The 23654-nt window shown below is 39.4% G+C and overlaps 1 protein-coding gene across 7 annotated transcripts in view; it reads right to left on the bottom strand.

Moving 5' to 3' along the window:
• The window catches only part of IQCK (IQ motif containing K), a 135670-nt gene that overhangs the window by 17487 nt on the left and 94529 nt on the right, over positions 1 to 23654 (bottom strand). For all 7 annotated transcript variants that reach the window (XR_013168047.1, XM_077141717.1, XM_077141718.1 and 4 more), the window contains one exon: positions 18402 to 18513. Coding sequence is in view for 6 of the 7 variants with exons in the window: in XM_077141717.1 (XP_076997832.1) it covers positions 18402 to 18513 (112 nt within the window). In the remaining variant the exon portion in view is untranslated. The remainder of the gene's footprint in view (positions 1 to 18401; positions 18514 to 23654) is intronic.

The following is a 23654-nucleotide window of genomic DNA, read 5'->3' as shown; positions in this document are numbered from 1 at the left end:
AGCTGTACAAATGGAATTAATCTCTCTATAACACCATTCTACTGAATGATCCTAAGACATAACTCTGCAGTGCATATAAAAATATAGGAATGAAACCAGTTACCACAGCAGCAGTTAATAATACCGAACTTTAGAAACAAAGTATCAAACAGAATGACTAGATGATGTAGCCAATCATATGTAAAATAAGTTTATAATAAAGGGAGGATGTTTAGAATATAATGTTAGGTGTAAAAAGTCCAGGGACATGTGGGGGGAAATGCATATGGAGTATGATCACAATGATGTAAACTCAAAGATAGAGATATATTTCCAAAAAGATTGACAAGACACCCTTCCATGATAAAAACATTCAGCAAACTAGGAATAGAAAAGAAATTCCCTAACATTATAAAGAACATTTATGAAAAACCCACAGTTAACAGTATAGTTAACAGGGAAAGACTGAAAGCCTTTTCTCTAAGATCAGGAACAGGACAAGGACACCCACTTTCACATTGCTATTCAGCATTGTACTAGAAACGCTAGGTAGGGCAATTAGGCAAGAAAAAGAAATAAAAGTCATCCAAGTTAGAAAGGAAGGAGTAAAACTATCTCTATTCACAGATGACATGATTTTATATCCAGAAAATTTTAAAAATTCCACAAAAAAAACACTAGAGCTAATAAACAAATTCAGCAAGGTTGCAGAATATATCAACATACAAAATCAGGTGTATTTCTAAATGCCAGCAATGAACAATCCAAAAATCAAACTAAGAAAACAATTCTACTTACAATAGCATCAAAAACAGTAAAATATTCAGGAATAAATTTAACCAAGGAGTTATAAGACTGAAAACTATAAAACATCACTGCTGAAAATTAAAGAAGATCGAAATAAATGGAAAGGTATCTTGTGTTCATTGACTGGGAAATTTAATAGTGTCATGATGGCAATATTCCTAAAGAAAGTTACAGATTCAATGTAATTCCTATCAAAATTCCAGCTGGCTTTTTTGCAGAAATGGAAAAACTAATCCTAAAACTTCTATCAAACTGTAAGGGACCCCAAAGAGCCAAAATAATCCTGAAAAAGAAGAACAAAGTTGGAGAAATTCCTGATTTCAAACTTATCACAAAGCCACAGTAATCAAAACAGCATGGTACTGGCATTATGATAGAAACAGACCAATGGAATCAACCTGAAAGTTCAGAAATGAACCCAAACATCTATGCCCAATTGTTTTTCAATAAAGGTGCCAAGACCATCAAATGTGGAAAGAACAGTCTTTTCAACAAAGGGTGCTGCGACAACTGGATTATCCACAGGTAAAAAAATGAAGTTGGACTCTTACCTCACACTATATACAAAAATTAATCCAAAATGGATCAAAGATCTAAATATCAGAGCTAAATTTTAAAAATCCCAGAAGAAAACATAGGGGTAAATCCTCTTGACCTTAAATTTTGCAGTAGCTTCTTGGAAACAACCCCCAAAGCACAAGCAACAAAAGAAAAGAAAAATGGATAAACTGGACTTCATTAAAATTAAAAGCTCTTGTTCCTCAAAGGACACTATCAAGAAAGTAAAAAGAAACCTACAGAATGGGAAAAATATTTACAAATTGTAAGGACTGAGAATGTATAAAGAACTCCTACAATGCAACAACAAAAAGTCATACCATTCAATTTTTAAAACGGGCAAAGGATCTGAGTAAACATGCAAATGGCCCACAAGCTTAACATCATTAGACATCAGGGAAATGCAAACAACACCATGATGTGATGCCATATCATATCCACTGGGATCGCAATAATCAAAATCACAGATAATAAGCAACAAGGGTTGGCGAGGATGTAAAGAAATTGGAAACTTCATATACTCGTGGTGGGAATGTAAAATGGTGCAGCCACTGGGGAAAGCAATATGGTGGTTCCTCAGAAAGTGTTTCAGTTTGTAAAGCTGCCAGAATGCAATATACTAGAAATGGAGCGGATTTTAAAAAGGGAATTTATTGCATTACAAGTTTACAGTTCTAAAGCTGTCTAAATTAAGGCACCAACAAAAGGTTACCTTCATTCAAGAAAGGCTGATGCCTTCTGGAACACTTCTGTCAGCTGGAAAGGTACCTGGCTGGCATCTGCTGGTCCCTTGCTCCTTAGCTCCATTGCTTTCACCTTCTGTTCCCATGGGCGTTCCTCACTTGGCTTCTCCAGGGCTGGCTTTCATCTCTCTGCTTCCCTCAGCTCGCTCCAGGTTCTGGCTTGCTTTAGCATCTCATAGGAAGGCACATGGCAGCATCTCTCTGTCAGCACCTCAAGCACCTCCAAGCATCTCTGTTGGCTCTAAAGCAACTGTTCTCCATGTGTCTACATCTGAGGTTTCTCTAAAATGTTTCTCCTTTTGAAGGACTCTTGTAAACTAATCAAGACCCACTTTGAATGGGTGGAATCACATCTCCATCTAATCAAAAGGCCATAATGGGTTGGGTGTGGAAATAATGTATTCAAAAGGTTACACCCACAACTGGGTTTAGTGTCACATCTCCCTGGAAACAATCCAAAGTTTCTCACCCTAAACAATAGGTCTGGCCCCCACAAGATTGCATCAGGATTAAAACATGGCTTTTCTGGGGTACATAATAGTTTCAAACCAGCACAGAAGCCTAAACCTATAATTATCAGGTAATTCAGTAATTCCTCTTCTAGATAGATAACCAAGAAAAATGAAAACACATGTCCTTACAAAACTTGTCCATGAATGTCCATGGAGCATTTTTCGTAATAGGCAAAAAGTGAAACAACATAAATGTCCACCCAGTGATGACTGGATGGATAAAATGTGATCTAACCATACAATGGATATGAAAAGAAATGGAGTCCTAATACATGCTAAAACATGGAAGCACCTTGAAAATGTTATGCTAAGTGAGAGAAGCCAGTCATAAAGGACCACGAATTGTGTGATTACATTTATATGCAATATCCAGAACAGACAAATTCATTGAGACAAAAATAGATTAATAGCTCCTTAGGTTAGGAGGTGATGGGTAAGAGGTGCAGAGTTTCTTTTGGGGTGATGAAAACGTTTAACATTGATTGTGGTGAGAGATTCACAACTCTGTGACTATACCAAAATCATTGAATTGTATGCTCTAAATGGGTGAATTATATGATATGTGAATTATATCTCAAAAAAGCTGTTAAAAAATTAAAGATGGCACCATTTAAATAGCGGGCATCTCCGGGTACTGAGCCTTAGAACTACCCTCTTTTTATTCCAACTTCTCTACCAAGAGCAAGCAGTACTTTTATAATCTGTTAAGAAAAACTTATTTTTAAAACATCTGTTAATGTAAGTGCTGGCGGCATTCTCCTTCCCCACAAAGCTGATGAAATTCACACCTCAGTAAGAGTTTGATATGTCCTAATGACAACAACTGCTTTTGGGCCAGGCTTCTCAGTTTCTAATGTTCTTTCATATACGTTGACACATCTCAGATTCACAACCTCTCTGTGTTATAAACAAGGCAAATACCTGTTTTCTTCCTGAATGTATTTATATACTGCTTTCTCCCTAAAGGAATTTGAGGTAGCTTGCCACAAAAGAGAATTAATAAATGGAAAAAGAAAAAAACCGTCTGAGAAGAAATGCAATAATTGCAACAGATGAACTTTAAGTTGAACCCTGAGTTTCCTGGCAGACAAGACAAAAAGGAAAAGTCGTGGAAGGAGCAAACCATTTCCTCGGGGAAAGCAACATTTATCCTGGTACTATTTGCCCAATGACATTTCTCTTGTTAGGATTTCTTTTTTTAAGTGTTTAATGGAGTTCGGCCCCGATAATGTTTTCCTAGAAGATGCTGAAGGACATTTAACATGGCTGCTTCCTAAAGCTACCTTGGCTTTTTAAGTCAAAGACATGCCACCTTGGCAGATCCTGGTAAAATCTAAGCTCGTGGGATCCAAATTTTGATCTGATCTAATCAGTGTCTTTTTTTTTTTTAACTGCCACTCATGATTGGAATACATTTTACACACACACACACACATACTTGCTAAAACAAAAATATCACCAAAAAGTATTTCCCTTACTACAGAACTTGCTGGTATTTTCTATTTCATTTTTTAAATGCTTGTGGCAATACACTAATCAATGTCACCATTCATGGTTGTAAAACCTTTGCTCTAATATGATCCAAAAATAGTATGACTTACAAATTCACTGATCATTCTTGAGTAACATGTGCGAGGCCCTGAACTAAGCATATTACATGCACTGCTTCAGCTGAGTCTCCCTAGCATCCAGCAAGGGGGTACTTCCATTATTTCTATTGTCCAGATGAGGAAACAGAAACTCAGAGAGGTTAAGTAATTTGCCAAAATCCACACAGCTAGTAAGACTATGTAGGTGACATTAGCCCTCCTCTGTTTAGTTAAACCTTGACTCTTGACTCTCATTTAGACTTTTAGGGGCATGTTAATCTCATATTACAGTTAAAAAAACAAAACAGAGGATCAGGAAGGTTAAGTGCTTTACTCAAGGGCACACAATTAGGAAGTTCACAACCGGGGTTTGATCACGGGTCCTGAGACTCCCAACCCAGGACTGTGCTGTTATAAGCTCCTCACCCCGGATAGCTTCAAATGTCACTTTGAAACCTCTTAACTGACTTAAACGGAATGTTTTTTGAATCCAAAGCTATTGCTGGGATCTTGCAGCTAATCCATAGTACTGGGGCTTTCTTCTAATAGCCTAAGAATAAACCCATGGAATCACTTTCTCTGGCCTCTAGCCTTGACAAGCCACCAGATGCCAAGAAAAGCAAATGGAAGCAACCCCAATGCAAATGGCATTGGTAAGACACAGCAAAAGCCTCCTAGGTCTCCACTACCTCCCTCCTATTCGGATGGGCAAAATAAAGAGCTTTTAAAACTATTTTTCCAATACACCAAAGTATTGCCAGCCACAGTGCAATGGGTATTTTTTTTGTTTGTTTCTTGCTACTTTTCTGTATTTTTTCATAATGGTAATGTACTTCTTTGATAATGGGGACAATTTTAAAATTATTTTAGAAGGAAACAGTCTGTCCTCCTTAACTTCTAGTCTCCTAGGTCTCTATACTTTAAAAATATTCCATGTCCTGGACGAATGAGGGTTGAATCTGCAAAGACACTTTAGCTGCTCAGGTCTAAATTTAGATCATGAGGAAGATTGCCAAGCAGCAGCAGCATTGGGCTGACACTCACAGAGAGAAGGCAACGCTACTAGGCAGGCTGGATGGTTGCCCTTTAAGGCAGGCTAACAGGCGTGAAGGAACACGTGCTTTATGCCCTCAGTGATGTAATCGGACATTGGAGCCTGATGGGCCTGGTATGAAACCAAACACCAACTGATTTCTCCCTAGCAAATTTAACTCCATAAATAATATCTGGGGATTGCAGCAGAGTGAGGAGGTTAAGGAGGTTGGTCTCTGGAATCCAACTGTGTGGCTCTGCCACTTTTTTGCTGTGTGACCTTGGGAACATGGTTCAGGTTCTCTGTGTCACTGTCTCTTCATCTAGGAAATAGAGACCATAGGAGTGCCTGTTTCAAAGGGTGGTGGTGAAGACTGAGTTATGACCAGTGAAGTGCTTAGAACAGGGCTTGCTTCGTAATAAGCACACAGTGTAGGTGAACAATTCTTGTTACTAATTTTAGAAAATACACATAATCAAAAAAAGAAAAACAATCACCTGCTGTTCTATTTTAGAAGGAGAAAAAAACAAGCAAAAATCCATCAATCTCCCATATTATTATCACCAAGAGAAAATTACCATTAGTATTTTGAGATTATGTTCTGGTAGACTTTTCTTTCTTTGTAGAAATATAAAATCCATATATTTTCCTTTCATTTCTTTGTTTGTCAGTTTTTCAAGAGTTCTGTCCACTTTGAATTGACCTTGTCCATAAAACTGGATGATTTGGGTAGGGAGTTGTATAAGACAGATTCAGCAGATTCGTTTCTGTAAACAATTTCCATTTCTTGAAGGTTGATCACAGACTGGGTACTATTCTAGGTAATGGAGGTAGAGCAGTGAACTAAATAGGCCACAAGAAAAAAAAATCCCTGCCATCATGGAGCTTATACTCTAGTGGATTTGGACAGATAAGAAACAAAATATCTCATTAGAATCCTGAACGAGGCACCGCTGGATGTGACAAGTCCAAACGCAGTGACAGGAGAGACCCTCACTCCAAAACATATGCCTCCTGCCCTCCCAAGGCATGTCATGCCAGAAGAGGCAGAAGTCATCCACACGCAAGGACAAAATGCGTGAGGGGAAGATGATGAAAATAAAATTTGGTTTATGTCTTTGCAAACATTTCAACCTTAAGAGTCCTTAGGCCCAGCCTAGTAGTTAAAATAAAATTACTTGAACAGAGCAGCAGGCTTGGACAAAGCTGGGGCGTGGCCTGCACTTGACCTGCCGTCACCCAGAATTTCCTTTTGGAAGCACCTCCAGGTGTCTGTACACACACGGGGACTGAAATCCTCAGCTGCCTCTAAAAGCACCGTAAGCACCTGGGTCATCAGTCCAGGCTGTCAAATGGGGGCATGACCATCCGACCAGGTTTGCCAGGACAGTCTGGTTGATGCCTGTAGGACCGGCTTACTTATTCTTAGGACCCCATCACTCTCACATGAGTCCTGGCTTCTGTTATGACATAGATCACCTGCTGGGTAGGGACTGAAAATAACCCAGACGTGGTTGGTTTCCCATGGGCACTCTTGGTTTTTTACCTCACGCCCATTTGGGGCAGGAATTTGAATTTGGACATATCTCCAAACATATTCATGAGAACATATTCATGAGAAATGGATGTTTTAATGAAGATTTCATGAGGGGACGGTGAAGGACAATTACATCACACATATATAATCATATTTCACAAAAATTCTCCTTTAAACATCTCGTCTTTTCCTCCAAACCCTCCTAAATTGCCAATGACCCAACCTATGCATTGCTCTTCTCGCCTTCAAGCTCTAACACCACCACCCCCCTTTTACTCCTTGCCCTCACTTATCACATCCCACTTGCTCCAACAAAAGCTCAGTTCGAAGAACAACCATCATCTATTGTTCCTGCCTTCAATGTTGAGGCCAAACTCCCAAACCCAACAAACTACTGATACCAGCAGCAGTTTTTCAAGGCCTGGATTTACTTAACCCATGGGCTCCTTCTCTAGGGGCAGAAGATACGACAGGAAACACAAATCAGATTTCCTGCTCTGTTGTTACAGAGATTTCCTGATTCACTCCTTGCATTTTTCAGAGAAGAAAACAAGGCACAGAGCCCTCGCCTAACTGGCCCATACAACTATGCTCCAGCATTGGGATTGGGGTCTCAGATCCCCTGAGTTTTGATTCAAACGAAATTGCTGGAGTGACAAGAGCCTTGCAGAGGAAGGTTTTTGAATTTGAATCCAAAGCTATTGCTGGGATCTTGCAGCTAATCCATAGTGTTGGGACTTTCTACTAATAGACTAAGAATAAACCCATGGAATCACTTTCTCTGGCCTCTAGTCTGACATATCCTTATAAATTTCCCCCAGGGAATGCTAATCTGCAGCCAGGATTAAGAACCAGGGCGGGAGGTAATTTCCTGGAGTAAAAATTTTCTTTACTTTCCTTTAACGGTTTGAAAAATATTACTAAAACCAGCTACTAGTTGATCACTTGCTTTGTACCATGGAACTGTTTAATACAATGCATGGGCTATTTTATTTAACCCTCCCAGGAGCCCTTGGCCACAAGTCCTATAATTGGCCCCCTTATAACAGGAGAAAACTGGGCCTCAAGAAGATGAACCACTTGCCCATGGCTACACAGATGGCATGAGGCAAGATCCTGTTTGCTTCAGACCTCAAAGCCAACATTCCTTACAGCAAGAGTGACCATCTATTGAGGATTATGTCCACTAGCAATAGCAGTTCCCATTTCCTGATCCCTTATTATGAACTAGGTCAGCCTCCAATTCATTTATTTCTCATAATGACCTGATGGAAGGGCTACTTATATGAGTATTCCCATTTTATTGCTGTGGAAACTGAGTCACAGAGAGGTTAAGCAGCCTGCCCAGGGTCACACAGTTGATAGATGGGAAGCTTAGACCCATCTGTTCCACAAGCCTTCCAGAGGTTTGTAGATTTATCTAGATTCTACAACAGCATCCTGCATCTGTCAAGAAGGGCGCTGAGCAATCATGAAGGAATGAAGCTAATGCACTCACAAGTGTCCATTTGCATCAGCTTAAATTTGGGATCTTGAACTTTGGGGGAAAACCATTAAAAAAGGGAATCATCTTTGCCTTTACTTCTTAATATCAGCAGAATAGTAGAGGTTTTTTCATCCTTTCAATAGAAGGCAGGTACTAGCTGTGCAGACTGATGAATTGTCAATGAGAAGATATAAGTGTGAAAACCGATGTCTTCCAAAGAGCCCTACTCGCTGGTGGATCTTAAAAATAGAATTGATGAAAGTTGTATCAAGGTATGGAGTCACTGGATTTCTCAATCAATTGTAATATTTTTTGCAGGTTATCATGGAGAAAGAACTAGGGTTTGAGGCGATATGAGAGAAACAAATTAAAATGAAAATGGTACTTTCGATTTATAGGTATATTTCTTCTTAAAAAGCCATGGCATTATCAAAGCAATGACCTCATTGAGAATTATTACTAGGCATTTTTTTTCACTTTACAAGTAGGGAAAATGAAGCGAAGATTATGTCACCCATCAAAACTCCTGCAGGGGGCGGGCTGTGGTGGCTCAGTGGCAGAGTTCTCACCTGCCATGACAGAGACCTGAATTCGATTCCCGGTGCCTACCCAGGCAGGAAAAAAAAAAAGTCCTGCAGGGGCTTGGAGGCATTAAGTATTAATTGAGGCAACATTTTTTGGATAACAGTATGGTAATTGCTGTTTAAACATAATATATGCATGTCCTTTAACCCAGCAATTCCCCTTCTAGGAAGTATCCTCTAGACCCCTTCTCCAGGTGAGCAAGAATATATCTACAAAGAATGTTTTTGTGGAAGCATTGTTAATAACAGCGGTTCTAGTTTGCTAGCTGCCAGAATGCAATATACCAGAAATGGAATGGCTTTTAAAAAGGGGAATTTAATGAATTGCTAGTTTACAGTTCTAAGGCTGAGAAAATGTCCCAATTATAACAAGTCTATAGAAATGTCCAGTCACAGGCATCCAGGGAAAGATACCTTGGTTCAAGAAGGCCGATGAAGTTCAGGGTTTCTCTCTCAGTTGGAAAGGCACATTGTGAACACGGTCAGGGTTCCTCTCTCATCTGGAAGGGCATATGGCGAACACAGCGTCATCTGCTAGCTTCCTCTCCTGGCTTCCTGTTTCATGAAGCTCCCCGGGAGGCATTTTCCTTCTTCATCTCCAAAGTTTGCTGGCTCGTGGACTCTCTGCATCTCATGGCTACATCATTCTGCTCTCTCTGAATCTCTCATTCTCCAAAATGCTTCCTCTTTTTTAGGACTTCAGAAACTAATCAAGACCCACCCAAATAGGTGGAGACATGTTGTCCCTTAATCCAGTTTAACAACCATTCTTAACTAAATCACATCAACCAGGGAGATGATCCAATCACAGTTTCAAACATACAGTATTGAATAGGGATTATTCTACCTTTATGAAATGGGATTTATATTAAAACATGGCTTTTCTTAGGGGGCATACTTCCTTTCAAACCAGCACAACAGCCAAGTATCCTACTCATTCAAAGGGATTTGTTAAGGGAAAAGTATGGTACAGATCTATCATTTTTATGGAGCCACTAAAAATAAGGAAATAGATTTGTATTTATTGACATGAAAAGATGTCAATGATATATTTTCGGGGGAAGGAAAAGCAAGTTACAGTGCAGTAGAGATAATATGGGTCCATATTTATAAATATAAATGTATATCGATAAATGGAGGAAGAAAGTTTAGAGTCTATCACACTCAAAAATGCTTGTCTCTGGAAATTGAGTCACTGATGATTTTGACCTTGTTTAGTATGCCTTTATGTTTTGTTTTGTTTTTATAATTTGTAATCAGTACAAAATGATAGAATATGTTCTTGAGTCCAGAAGCCATTCCTGGACCCAGACCAGGGTATTCCTTGCACTTAGGTCCCCTCTGATGGCAAAGCCCTTCACTGCTCCTCAACTCAAGATGGACAGGGATTTGGAGGAAGGGAAAGGAATACATCTACATCCTTCTCCACTTAACCTTGGCTTCCTCCTCCAATGGAAATGTCTCCCAGGAACACGGTTGTAGATCCTGTGGCCTTTGGCTTAGGGACTCAGCCTCCGTCATACCCAAACCTCCCGTGTCCCAGAGGTCTGTGGTCATTTCCATGCTAGCCTGGACTCCCTGGGGCCTTGCTGGGAAGCTTTATATGGACCAATGGCCCTACTGGGCGTGCGGGTTAAGGGTGCTAGATAACACCATACAGGGTGAGCCTGGCCTCCTTGAAATCAGGCAGATCTGGCCCCTGGCTCTGTGACCTCCTGCCAAACAGGAACCTTCTCCAGCCTGGCCCAGTCTCCTCATCTATGAAATGGGAAGGAGACAATTACATGGTGTATTGTGTCCTCAATATAAAAAAAAGTTTCTTGGAAGCACTTGTTCCTGGAGCTCAGATCTTCTCTCTCACAAAGAGGGCACTGTATAAAGCAGTGAGCACCATCCTTTCTCTAAATATAATGGGTATCTTAGAATCACATTTGCTTCTAGAGGAAAAAGATATCACCTATCTGAAAGGGCAGGTGTGAGAATCACATGGAAACCTCAGGGTTTAGGGCAGTGCCTGGCACATGGTTTACCCTTGATAAACTAGAGATCTTCCTTAGGCCCAGCCACCTTTCTCTATTCTCCGTCACATTCCCACGAAGAGGGTAGGAAGGAAAGAACTAAGCTTCAGGGGCATCCTGAGCTCACAAGCATTTGATGTGGCCAAGATGTGGAGCTTCCTTTAAGAACATCCTTTAAGCTAAAGGGAAATCCTAAGAGTGGTATGAGTTAGGGTTTATCATTACAAGCCACACTTAGAATACTATAATTAAAATCTGAAAAAGAAATGTCTCTAATTTCCACCTCCCACCCCCACCCACCACCCATCTTTTTCCTCTAGAAGGAAATGTGGTTCTAAGACACCCATTATATTTAGAGAAAGGATGGTGCTCACTGCTTTATACAGTGCCCTCTTTGTGAGAGAGAAGATCTGAGCTCCAGGAACAAGTGCTTCCAAGAAACTTTTTTTTATATTGAAGACACAATATACCATGTAATAATCCTATTTCCTTTATTGCTGTGGCTTCCAGGAATCTCATAGCCATATTTCTATTTAATGTAGGAACATTTTTGAGGCTATTATTCATACTGTATAATGTATTGGGGAAGGGCACAGGACTTCCAGAACAATTTATGCACACAGTGAGTTAGGTAACAGATTCTATTTGCTTCTTTGCTTTGACTCTAGAAATCTGTAGCAAGTAGAAGTCTTGCAGTAAGCATTTTTTCTTACTATCGCTAAGAGCTTTATTTTTTCCCAATCATTGATTTTTCCTTAACCGGATACTACATTTGTTTGTTTGTTTGTTTTTTGGCATGGGCAGGCACTGGGAATCGAACCCAGGTCTCTGGCCTGGCAGGCGAGAATGCTGCCACTGAGCCACCATGGCCCACTCCGGATACCACATTTATTTTAAAATATTGTATGTATTTCTCTAAGCTACTACAAATCATCTTTGTAATGAGGTAGGGAATAAAAGGTAAGCAAACAAAAAGTAAACAATACATTGCCCACCCTCCTCCTTCTCTTCGTAATATCAAGAGGAAGTGATAGTCACTTAATTGAAGAGTATATATTATATATATATATTTAATAGAATACACATACACTTATATGTCAGAGAAATGTAAGCTGATGTTAAGAAAATTTCTACAGCTTTCCCTTATCCATACTAAATTTCCAAATAAACTGTGGATATTCAATAACAAAGCAAATTTGAAAACAATTTCTGACTATATGACACTCAAAACATGCTATTAATCTAGAAGGGATTTTTGACCACATCTTCCTTTAGATTATGTTGGCTGTGATTATTCCCAAGCACATTTTAAAGTAATTCATGCAATTGTCCCAGTGAAGACAGACTCGGATAACTTCACACCATTTCTGTTTCAGAAGGAAATATTCTTAGGGACAGCCTCTGACTCGGTGCAAGAGGACACAAGCCAACCCCGCCCGCAGCTGGTACTCTTCTCCCCCAGTTCTCTTGTCTGCAGCAAGGTTGCTCCAAAAACTGAACTTGGCAAAATGCATCCAGAACGTAACCGCTAGAAAACAATATGGGTACACCGGCATCTCCTTAAAAATCAGATCATGTCTGTCTACCGGATGTGTATATCAATGACTTTGCTTTTTTTAACGAGGTTTAAACTATCTTTTTCAATTGCAATCACTCCATTCCTTTTTATTGTAAGCTGTAAGGAGAATTTGCATGTGTTTAACATCCATTCTCAAATCGCTTCATCCGAGGTCACTGGGGCTCAATTACGGTATCACCCCCAAGGCTGGGGAGATTTATCTTCTAAACCTCCACACCACCCAGACTCACAAAGTTTGAACTGGGAAGAAATTCTGTAGGGCAGGAGCTTAACAAAAGGAGTCAGCATCAAAAATGGACAGCACAATACTACCTAATTGTAATGTAATTATGTTAAAACACTGAATGAAGCTGCATCTGAGCTATAGTTTTTTTGTTTGTTTTTTATATATATTTTTTGTATTTTTTATTTTTATTTTTTTCTCTATATTATCATTTTATTTCTTTTTCTGTTGTCTTGCTATTTCTTTTTCTAAATCGATGCAAATGTACTAAGAAATGATGATCATACATCTATGTGATGATATTAAGAATTACTGATTGCATATGTAGAATGGAATGATTTCTAAATGTTGTGTTAGTTAATTTTTTTTAATTAATAAAAAAAAAAAGGAGTCAGCATGATGACACTTGAGGGGAACAAAAAGTTCTACTCCACTGGGTGGGTAGCACATCGTCCCTGAGCTCATCTACCTAGGTTTAGTTATCGCAGACACAAGCAGCAAGAACCCGGTAGCTGGGACAATAAGAAATCATACATCATGTTGTGGAAAATTTCCGAGCAGTCTGAGTCTGACGGTCGACTCCCAAAAAAATGGCTTGTTTTTCTCGCGCTCCTCAGTTTAGAGCACAGGACAGCGAAAGAGAAAGCTAGGTCCCAGTCCCAGACCAGCCACTGGCCGGGTCGCCCTGGGCAAGTCCCTCCACTGTCCTGGACCTCTGTGTCTTCATCTGTGCAATGAAGCCCAGAGTGTCTGCCATGAAATATTTAGAGACCGCCTGTTCTATGCCAAGCCCTGTGCTAGGTGTGGGGGTAACGTGATAAATAAGACAAATATGGTCCTTGCATGGAGCCCCCAGGAAGCTTAGAGTCTAGTGGAAAGATCAATCCACAGATATTGTAATACACAGATATTGTAATACTAAATAATATAATAACCAGTGTCTATGAGAACTATGTGTCACGACTTATTCTAAATATCATCTCTCGTATTTCTCTAATAACAGCCGTATGAGAAAAGTACTGTGAGTCATCCCATTATACACACGGGAAAACTGAGGCTTAGTGAAGTGACAGAACAGAATCACACTGACAGAAGGGCTAGAGTGAGGATTCCAAGAGCAGGTCTAGCCGATCCCAAATCCTGGTCTGGTCTTTGCTGTACTGACTTCCCTTTTAATTGACTGTAAATCAGAGCCCAGATTTTAGAATTGTCTTTAGCCTCTTTTGCCTGAGGACCATTTCAAAGCCTCCCCGTAAATGCGAATTTACCCAGCGGTTCCCATTCAGGCATTAACTGAAGACCACCCTGTGCTTGGAAAGAACAGCTCCTTGTGATGCCCTTGGAAAGCAGCAGCCATGGTTCATGGGGGAGCAAGCAGCGGGCGGCCGAGACATGAGACAGGAATGCCTTCCCCCGCCATGCTGCTGCTGGCCAGCTGAGGGGTGACACACGGTAAACCCACTCTCCCTGCTTCACAAGTCCAATCAATCAATCACCCCGCAGCAAATCAGCTATAGAGAAGAAAAAAATCAAAATAAATAAGCCTCTGCACTTGACCTTTAAACTGATTACAGCTTTGATTATCTTCCTATTTGGAAGTGAAATAAAATGGCAATTAAAGGCAGGAGAGAGGCTGTGCTGGGCCTGCCAAACAATGACAGCTCAACTGATTTTTTTTGATTGACACATTCTTTATTGTGAACGCTAACAGTTTGTGATCTAATGCCTATCAACCGCACATTTTTAAATATATATTTTCTTATTACAGAAGATGTAGATTTACAGAAAAATCATGCAGAAAATACAGAGTTCCCATATAGCCCCTCCCCCCACAAACCCTTTGTATTAGTGTGGTACCTTTGTGACAATTGACGAAAGAATATTACTATAATTGTACTGTTGTCCACAGTTGACGTTAGGGTTCACTGTGTATGTTGTAGTCTTATTTATTTATTTTTTCTAATTTTTATTTTAGTAACATATACACAACCTAAACTTTCCCCTTTGAACCGCATTCAAATATGTAATTCAGTTCTGTTAATTATGTTCACAATGTTTTGCAATTATAACCACCATCCATTACCGTCATTTGAGTTGCTTCCGTCTTTTGGCAATTGTGAATAACGCCACCATGAACATCGGTTTGCAAATATCTGAAATGTCCTTGCTTTCAATTCTTTGGGGTGTATACCCAGACATGCGATTCCTGGGTCATATGTTAATTCTACACTTAACTTTTTGAGGAACTGTCAAACTGTCTTCCACAGTGGCTACATTGTTTTATGTTCCCCCAACAATGAATGAGTGTTCCCATTTCTCCATATCCTCTCCGACACTTGATATTTTCCCAGCTTTTATTTTTTAATAGTAGCTACTATAATGAGGGTGAAATGGTATCTCATTGTGGTTTTGGTTTGCATTTCCCTAGTGGCCAATTATATTGCACATCTTTTCACATGCTTTTTGCCAATGTATATCTTCCATGAAGAAACGTCTTTTCAAGTTTTTTGCCCTTTTTTTTTTTATTGGTTATTTAACTTTTTGTTGCTGACTTGTGGATTTCTTTATATATTTTAGAAATCAAACCTTTGTCAGAAATGTGTTTTCCAAATATTTTTCCCATACTGTAAGTTGTCTTTTTATTTTCATGATGAAGTCCTTTGATGCACAAAAGGTTTTAATTTTGGTTTTGTGGATTCTCCCTATTGTTTTTTAAAATTTTTCCATTACTTTTATCTCCACTGAATTCGTATTCTTGTTATTTCCTTCTTTCTGCTCATAGTAGGTTTAGTTGATTCTTTTTTTTTCAAGATCCTCTAGTTGTGAGGTTAGGTCTCTAATTTGAGATCTTTCTTCTTTTTCAAAGAAAGCATTTAAAGCTATAAATTTCCTTCTCAGTATTGCCTTTGCTACCTCTCTTATGTTTTAGCATGTTGTGTTTTCATTTTCACTTGCCTCAAGATATTTCCTAATTTCCCTCGTGATTTCTACTTTTGATTCTTTGGCTTTTATCTTGTACTTTCCTTGTCCCAGCCCTGAAATCAGTCATTTCTCCAGTGAGCCCCAATTCCTGGAGAGGTAGGCGTATTCATTGCTTCTAGAATTTTCATTCAATAGCATTGGTATTTCTAAAAGCTCCCCAGATGATTCAAATGTGCAGGCAATATCAAGAGTCACTGGCTAATGGAGAAAGAGCCTAACTAGCACCTTAGTAGATGACTGTGGGAAGGATTGGAGAAAAGAAACTGTAGAAGTCATGGGGTAGTGCCCCAATGCAGTTATGTTCCAAAACATGCCTAAAACACATTAGTGGGCCAGAAATCAATTTATCAGGTCATGTGTAGCATTAAAAAGTCTAAATAGAATAGAAAATACCAACATGCATTTTTTGTTTGCTAATATTGCTGGATTGCAATATACCAGAAATGGGATGGCTTTTAAAAAGGGAATCTATTAAGTTACAAGTTTACAGCTCTAAGGCCAAACTAGAGCATCCAGAGAAAGATACCTTGACTCGAGAAAGGCCATTGTCTGCCACATGGAAAGGCGCATGGCTGGCATCTGCTGGTCCTTGTTCCTGGTTCTGTTGCTTCCAGCTTCTGATGCCAGTGGTTTCCTCTCTAAGTGTCTGTGGACCTTCACTTAGCTCCTCCAGGACAAAACTCTGGGTTCTGGCTTGCTCAGCATCTCATGGGAAGGCACATGGAGATGTCTGCTGGGCTGTGCATCTCCAAAAAATCCGTGTCTAGGTGTCTGCTCTCTCTGTCGGCACTCCAAGCATCTTTAAATGTCTGCACCTCTGTCAGTTCTGAAGCAGCTGCATTTCTCCAAAATGTCTCCCCTTTCAAAGGACTCTGGTAAACTAATCAAGACACACCTTGAATGCACGGAGTCACATCTCCATCTAATCAAAAAGTCACACCCACAATTGGGTGTGTCACATCTCCATAGAAACAATCCAAAGTTTCCACCCCATAATATTGAATCAAGAATAAAAGATACAGGGCTGCCCCCATGAATTTGGATCAGGAAAAACTACCTGGCTTTTCTAGGGTACCTAACAGTTTCAAACAGGCACAATGCATTACATGTAATAAGAGTATTTTTCTGAAAACTTTTGTTTTAATTAGGCATATATGAAATTATCTGTACATTTGTGTGTACCTGATTGTAAAATAAAATTATTTCTTACTGCATTACAGACCAAAACGATTGACAGCTTCTAGATTAGAGGAGAGTGCTATGCTGCTGTCTTCTCTTTAAGGTAAGGGGTAGTGGTGATAGTGGTACTTCACCCACCTAAGCCTTAAGGCAAAGAATAGAAAATCCAGGAGAATCACTCAAAAAGATTGGGGTGTCTTCAAGAAAGGGAGGCTCATGCCTAATTACCTGGTTGGATGTCTGCTTTAAGAGAAGACTTGAACAACTTCCCTCTGTGCTCATCTGAGCTGGTCAGTGTGAACTTGAGGGAGAAGGGACCGAGAGAGTGAGGCAGGAAAGAAATACAGGTATGCACCATTTATTTCCTGGGTTTCAGGTAGACTCTGCAAGGTAATTTGAACTATCTTTCTAATGCCTGGCCATTAGAGGGCTGGCCATTGAGTAAGGAGACTCTAAGAGCAAGAGGCTGGGAATGAAGTGGCAAGGATGGTCATCTAATCAAAAAGCCACACCCACGATTACATATGTCACAGCTCCATAGAAACAATCCTACGTGTTTATTTCCAAGATTCCAACAGTGCACATCTATCTCTCCAATGTAGATTCCTAAAGATAACTGCCTCAAAGCATTTGTTTCAGACCACATGGATGTCTCTATGTTACCATACAGACATTTCTCATGTGAATGGAAACTTATGTTTCTCTAACTATTTTATTTTTTTTCTATGTCTGCAATTTTACTTCTCCTCCTTCCAGATTATTGGTTAAATAAATGACATTAAATCCATACTATGTGGCCACTGAAATCATGAGGCCACTGCCTAGCCCTTGGCTGGAATGACAGTTCACAGAATTTTAAGAGAAAAGGTGGATTATATAAAAGGATATGAAGATAACCCCATTTTTAATAAAATATGAATATGTATTTATTCGTATCCTTTTTACTTGAAAAAGTACAGTAGGATACATACCAAAATATTAACAGTGGTGGTACTTCTGTTTTCCCCTCTTTTTTGACTATTGTTTTTCTCATTTTCCTACCATGAATATGTAGTAACTTAAAGTTTGATATTAAAAGAGGATGAAGGCAAATAGGACAAAATGGTGACATTTGGTTATGATTGCTGATGGGTGTTTGTTAGATTATCCTTTGTATTTTAATGAGTACATCTGTATGTTTTTTAATTCTCAAGAAAGGTGGAAGGACAAACACAAAGCACCATTTAAATTCAGACTCACAATCAACCATTTAGAGGAATAAACTACTCATCACGTTAATAGACACCGTGCTTCAAAAATGATGGGTAATTTTTGATATTTTGTAGCTTAAAAAAAAAAGAGAGAGAGAGAGACCTGAGACAGGGTGACACTGAGTTTTTCCCTGGGGGAGGGAAATGACCCCATGGATTATGTCACATCACCTCTGCCATTCCAGAGCAGAACTGTGACATTCAGCCACTTCCACCACAGGCGAATTGAGTTTCAGGATGACATGAGGATCCTGTAAAACCTTCAGAGGCTTCTTTCTTGAGGCTGGGATAAGAATCAGGTTTTTCCTAAATAAGCTAAGGACTCTGAATCAAGCCACTGACCTTTCTGTTCTTGTTTGGTCCAGAACACTTCAACTCGCTGGCGAATGGACTTGTCCTCCCGCAGTTTCTTCTGCCACTGGCGCAGTTCTTGAATCTCAGGATGGCAGCGAACCTGAAAAAATCCCCATAAAGCTTTAGTTCTTTTTCTATCTACTTTTAGCTTTAGTTCTTTTTCTATCTACTTCTATACGGGAGCTCGTTAACCAATGAGCCCTGCATTGAAAACATTTTACAAATCAATTTGATTTAGTTAAAAAAATTTTTTTTAGTTTGAAATAATGTCAAACCTACAGGAAAATTGCAAAACTAACACAGAAACAACACATAGGACTGCAATGTACCTCTCGCCCAGATACTTAAATTTACCAACTATTAGTATTTTGCCACATTTGTTATATCATTCATTCTTTCTACCTCTATCCGTCTATCATCATTTTTTAAACATTTGAGAGTAGGTTGTACATATCATGTTCCTCTAACACTTACCATTTCCATGTGCATTGCCTGAGAGCAAGGACACTCACTCCTGTAACAACCTTAGGTACAGCTATCAAGTTTAAGGAATTTAACACTGATATAAAGCACACTGTCCAAATTCCAATTTTTTCAGTTGTCCCAACAATGTCTTTTTGGGCACTTTTTCCTCCATTACTAGAACCAATCCAGGATCATGGACTGCATTTAATGGTCCTTGTCTCTTCAGTCTTTCTTTTCTTTTAATTGTGTTAATATACATACAACAAAATTGCCCATCTCAACCACTCTCAAGCACACAATTTAGTGGAATTAATTACATTCACAATGTTGTGTGATCATCACCACCATCCATTACAAAAACCAAACAGAAACCTGCACCCATTATGTATTATGTACTGCCCCCTTGATTTACTTTTGATTTGAATTGAATTGCCATCGTAAATGAATCATCATTTTTGTAAAGCACTCAGGCTATAAATACAACATACTTATCATATTTTGGAGACTCAGTATGGAAAAAATAGAATATCTCATTAATAACTTTTTATATTGATTACAGGTTGAAATGATAATATCTTGGGTATATTAGGTTTAAAAAAGAACACTCCTTAAAAGAATTTCACCTGTTTCTCTTTACTTTTACTGTTTACTCCTGTTTACCCCTTACAAATGAAGGTGTAAGGAAATTTACAATTACACACATGGCTACCCTATATTTCTGTGGGACAGCACAGATCTAGAGTGTTTTCACCTCACCATTAATATAGCAAATCTCCATACAACCTCATTTATGCTCCAATGCTATGTAAGCTTTAGGAGTATGTTTCATTTACAAAAATGTAATCATCAAAAGAACCCAATAAGGGAGGAATGAGCTGTCCCTATTTTACAGGTGAGGAAACAGAGTTTAAGAAATATGCTGAGTCATGCAGCTTGGAAATGCAGAACTGGAATTTAAATTGGGGCAGATGGGTTTCAGCTGCCTTCAAGGAAGTCAACGGTCTACAAGAGAGGAAGAGTACAGAAATAAGGCTTAGTCTGAGTAACAACATCAGTGAGTCCCGGGGCCTGTGGGAGCCTACAGAAGGGCATTCAATTCAGCCTGCAGCGCACAGGAAACACTTCCTGCAGGAGAGGCCACCTGGGCTGGGTTTGAAGGATGAACTAGAGTTAGCTGTGGGGAAGTGGGGGTGGGGGTCGGGGGTAATGATGTTCCAGGGACAGACACCAGCCCTCCAAAGGCATGGAGGTGTGACAGTCCTGGCTACTCAAGGAACTCCATGGAGAGAAAGCAGTAGAGGGCACTGAAAACCCCAGAGCCACTCATTCCCTTCCTTGCCCTGCTACATCCACTTCCTAGAGGAGCTGCCTTGGAAAAGTGGATTCTCAGACTGGAAGTCACTTTGGGTGCAAACTTGAAGGTGAAAGTCCCAAAAGAATGTGGCGAGATAGCCTAAGACACAAAAGGTCACATTTGCCACAGAAATCCCCAAGATGAATGTTTCCTAGCTGAGCTCTTTAGATGAATTATTAAACGTTTATTAAACTTTGGGGTTTTCCCTATTTAATCTTTCCATTCACGTAAAATGGGGTAGGAGCTTTATGTTCCAGGGAGCAGTTACCTACTCTGGCATCAGTATAGGTAACTATGAAGATCACAAGCACCATGTACCCGGATCGGTGGACCCCTTTCTAAGCAGTGACCCTCTCCCGGCCATCCAGGGGACCCAGGACCCAGAGGGGCTGGTCTGTTTGCTCCTCTCCTCTGGTTAAAGCCACAACTCAGACCAGTTGCTCTGACTGTCAGGCACTGGTGTTCCAGCTGCTGGGAGGGATCCAGGACAAACTGGAGCAGAACTGAAAATTTCACCCACCTGCAGGATGCAGACCTTAAGGGAAATTAGTAAAGGGGGCTCAGGGCATCAGCTAACTGGAGAGCACATCACAACCCTGTTCACTTGGGGTTGCCATGAAGCAGGGCTAAGCCTTCCACTTTATTGTACCCCATCAGGTCTTGGAGCTTCCTGCCCTGGCCACTGGGACCCTAGCTTCCCACTGTGTAGGAATGTTGGGGTCAGGGGTCATGTCAATCCCTCCCCTCCCAGAAAGTTCCTAGGTTCCTTATGCAAACTGATCTAATGCAACTACAGAGCTTTCTGCACCAAGAGGAATTTGGAGAGATGTCCTTTTGTGAGCCTGGGGAAAGCAGGCACCCATTGAACTGGGCTAATCCCGGTCATTATTATCATGATTAGGGAATCAATTTAAATGGCAGCAGTTGTGCCAATCAGCAAATACCACAGAGGACAGCATACTGTCGAACGAATAAGCACTGTTATTGCAAAACAAAGGCTCCCTCACCAATGGCTTCCACTTTTGCTTCTTTATAGACCATCTGGTCTTTCGAGATAGGCACCCTGAGTGTTATATACCTTATTGCATGCTTGACTTTGGAATGAGGCAAGAAAGAAAGCTCCTTTATAGGCATACAAATTTCTCCAAGTACATGTGAAAACATCAAATTCTCCCAATTACATATTACTCAGATGAAACCAAGACAGGATACCATATTGGTTAAGAAAGTTGACTGTGGAACAGAAAGTTTGAAGTCAAATCTCAGTCCTGCAAGTTACAAGCTGAGCCATCTTGAGCAAATTATTTAAATTCTCTGAGCCTTAATTTTCTCACCTATAAAATGGAATATTAAAATATTTCTCTTATTGGGTGGTGGAAAAACAAACTGAGATAATACATGTAAAGTGCTAAACAGTGTTTGACACATAGTAAGCTCTCAATGTATAAGCAATTTCTTAAATCAATTAATAAATTAATCAAAATAATCTAGATTCAATTCTGAGGTTGAAACCCACAATTCACAAAATTGAAAGTAAGCCCTCCTCCCAAAGGTTTACAAAGTATCAAATACAAAACTGATTTTAAGATCGTATAACCTAGGGCATTAACCATCTGGTAGCGAGATGTTGGGGCTGTGCAGTGGTGGCTTCAAGATGAGAAGAAGAGAGGCTATTTCCTGGGAGTCTAAGATTATCTTTCATAGATCTCTACTTCTGCATTCCTCTTAGCTCATTTGTTTTCCTGGCTTTTTGGTGAGATAAACAAAAGTATCCATCCTCTCTGGATGATTCCCTGGAGTTTTTCTAATTGCTCTGGAGAAAGATACTGGAAAAGTATTATAATGGCTAGTCCTTCAGTAATGCTCCTAAGAATGGGGAGGAGATGACTCATGGAAGGTTCTTGCTACATCTTTGCTGTGCCCTGACATACTAATGATTATACCGAAGGGTTTTATACTCAAGAAAAGCAGATTACAACATAAAAGAAATACATGCTCACAAATCTCTTTCAATCACCTAATAAAATATTCAGAGGTTCCAACTCTCTCATGGATTCTATTTTCTCTTTGTAAGTAAATCTTGGGATTTCCTTTCAGATCTTTGGCAAAACAAAACAAAAGTTGATTTCTCATTCTGGTGGTTATTAGTGTTCCTTATTGTTTTACTGAACTAACTTTTAAAACCTGGAGATATCCTATGTTCCCTTGTATTGTGGAAATTAATGATACTCATATGACATATTGCCTCTTAGAAGTTACTTGGGGCTTTCAGGGAAGATTAGAATTGCATTCTAGAGAACAATTTTTCAAACAATGAGCTGTGGCCCATTAGTGAGTAGTAAATTCAATTTAATGGGTTGTGAAATAGCATTTTAAAAATTGGCTTGAACAGAAAGTATAGAAAATAATAGTTATTCAGTTATGATTGAATAAGGATCCTCTTTACCTTTGATAATTTTTTTTTGCCTCAAAGTCTATTTTACCTGTTATTAATAATGCTATATTAGCTTTCTTTTGGCTATATTTGTGTGGGATAGGGTGCTGGCTTGAAAGGATTATGTACAGTAGAAAAGCCATGTTTTAATCCTGATCCAATCTTGTGGGTGCAACTATTTCTTTTAATCCCTATACAATAATGTAGGTTGGAATGTTTTGATTAGATTATCTCCATAGAGATGTGGCGCCCCCAATTGTGGGTATTAACTTTTGATTAGATAGAGATATGACTCCGCCCATTCCAAGTGGGTCTTGATTAGTTTACTGAAATCCTTTAAAAGAGGAAGCATTTGGGGGAAAGTCCCTTTTAGAGCCACGAGAACCATGACAGCCCACACCAGCTCTCCTTTGGAAAACCCTGAACTTCATCAGCCTCTTTCAGTGAAGATAACCTCTTGCTGGTGCCTTAATTTGGACATTTTTATAGACTTGCTTTAATTGGGACATTTTCAAGGCCATAGAACTGTAAGCTTGCAATTTAATAAACTGACCCTTTTAAAAGCCATTCAGTTTCTTGCATATTGCATTCCAGCAGCCAGCAAACTAGAACAGATATCTTTTCCATCCCTTTACTTTCCACCATTTGGGGTCATTCTGCAGTGCCTATACCTATATCATAGAGGTAGATTCTTTTAAATCCAATTTCAAAGTCAGAGAAAAGCTCATTCTATTTTTATTTATTGTGATTAGGGATATATTTGTATTTATTTCTCTCACCTTATTTTGTCTTTTATTTATCATGATTTTTTTCTCTCCTGCTTTCTATTCTATTGAATTCTCTGTATTCCATTTTTCTCTCTACTAATTCATCAGTTCTTTTTCTCTTTCCATTCTTCTTTATGTGCTGTTAAACATGTAATAAACAGCTTAAAGTAAAAGACTAGTCTCCCACCAGACATAACAAAGACTTTAGAATGCTTTAGCTC

Source organism: Tamandua tetradactyla, chromosome 23, assembly GCF_023851605.1.
Source record: "Tamandua tetradactyla isolate mTamTet1 chromosome 23, mTamTet1.pri, whole genome shotgun sequence".
NCBI lineage: Eukaryota > Metazoa > Chordata > Mammalia > Pilosa > Myrmecophagidae > Tamandua > Tamandua tetradactyla.
This window is presented reverse-complemented; position numbering and strand designations above follow the sequence as displayed.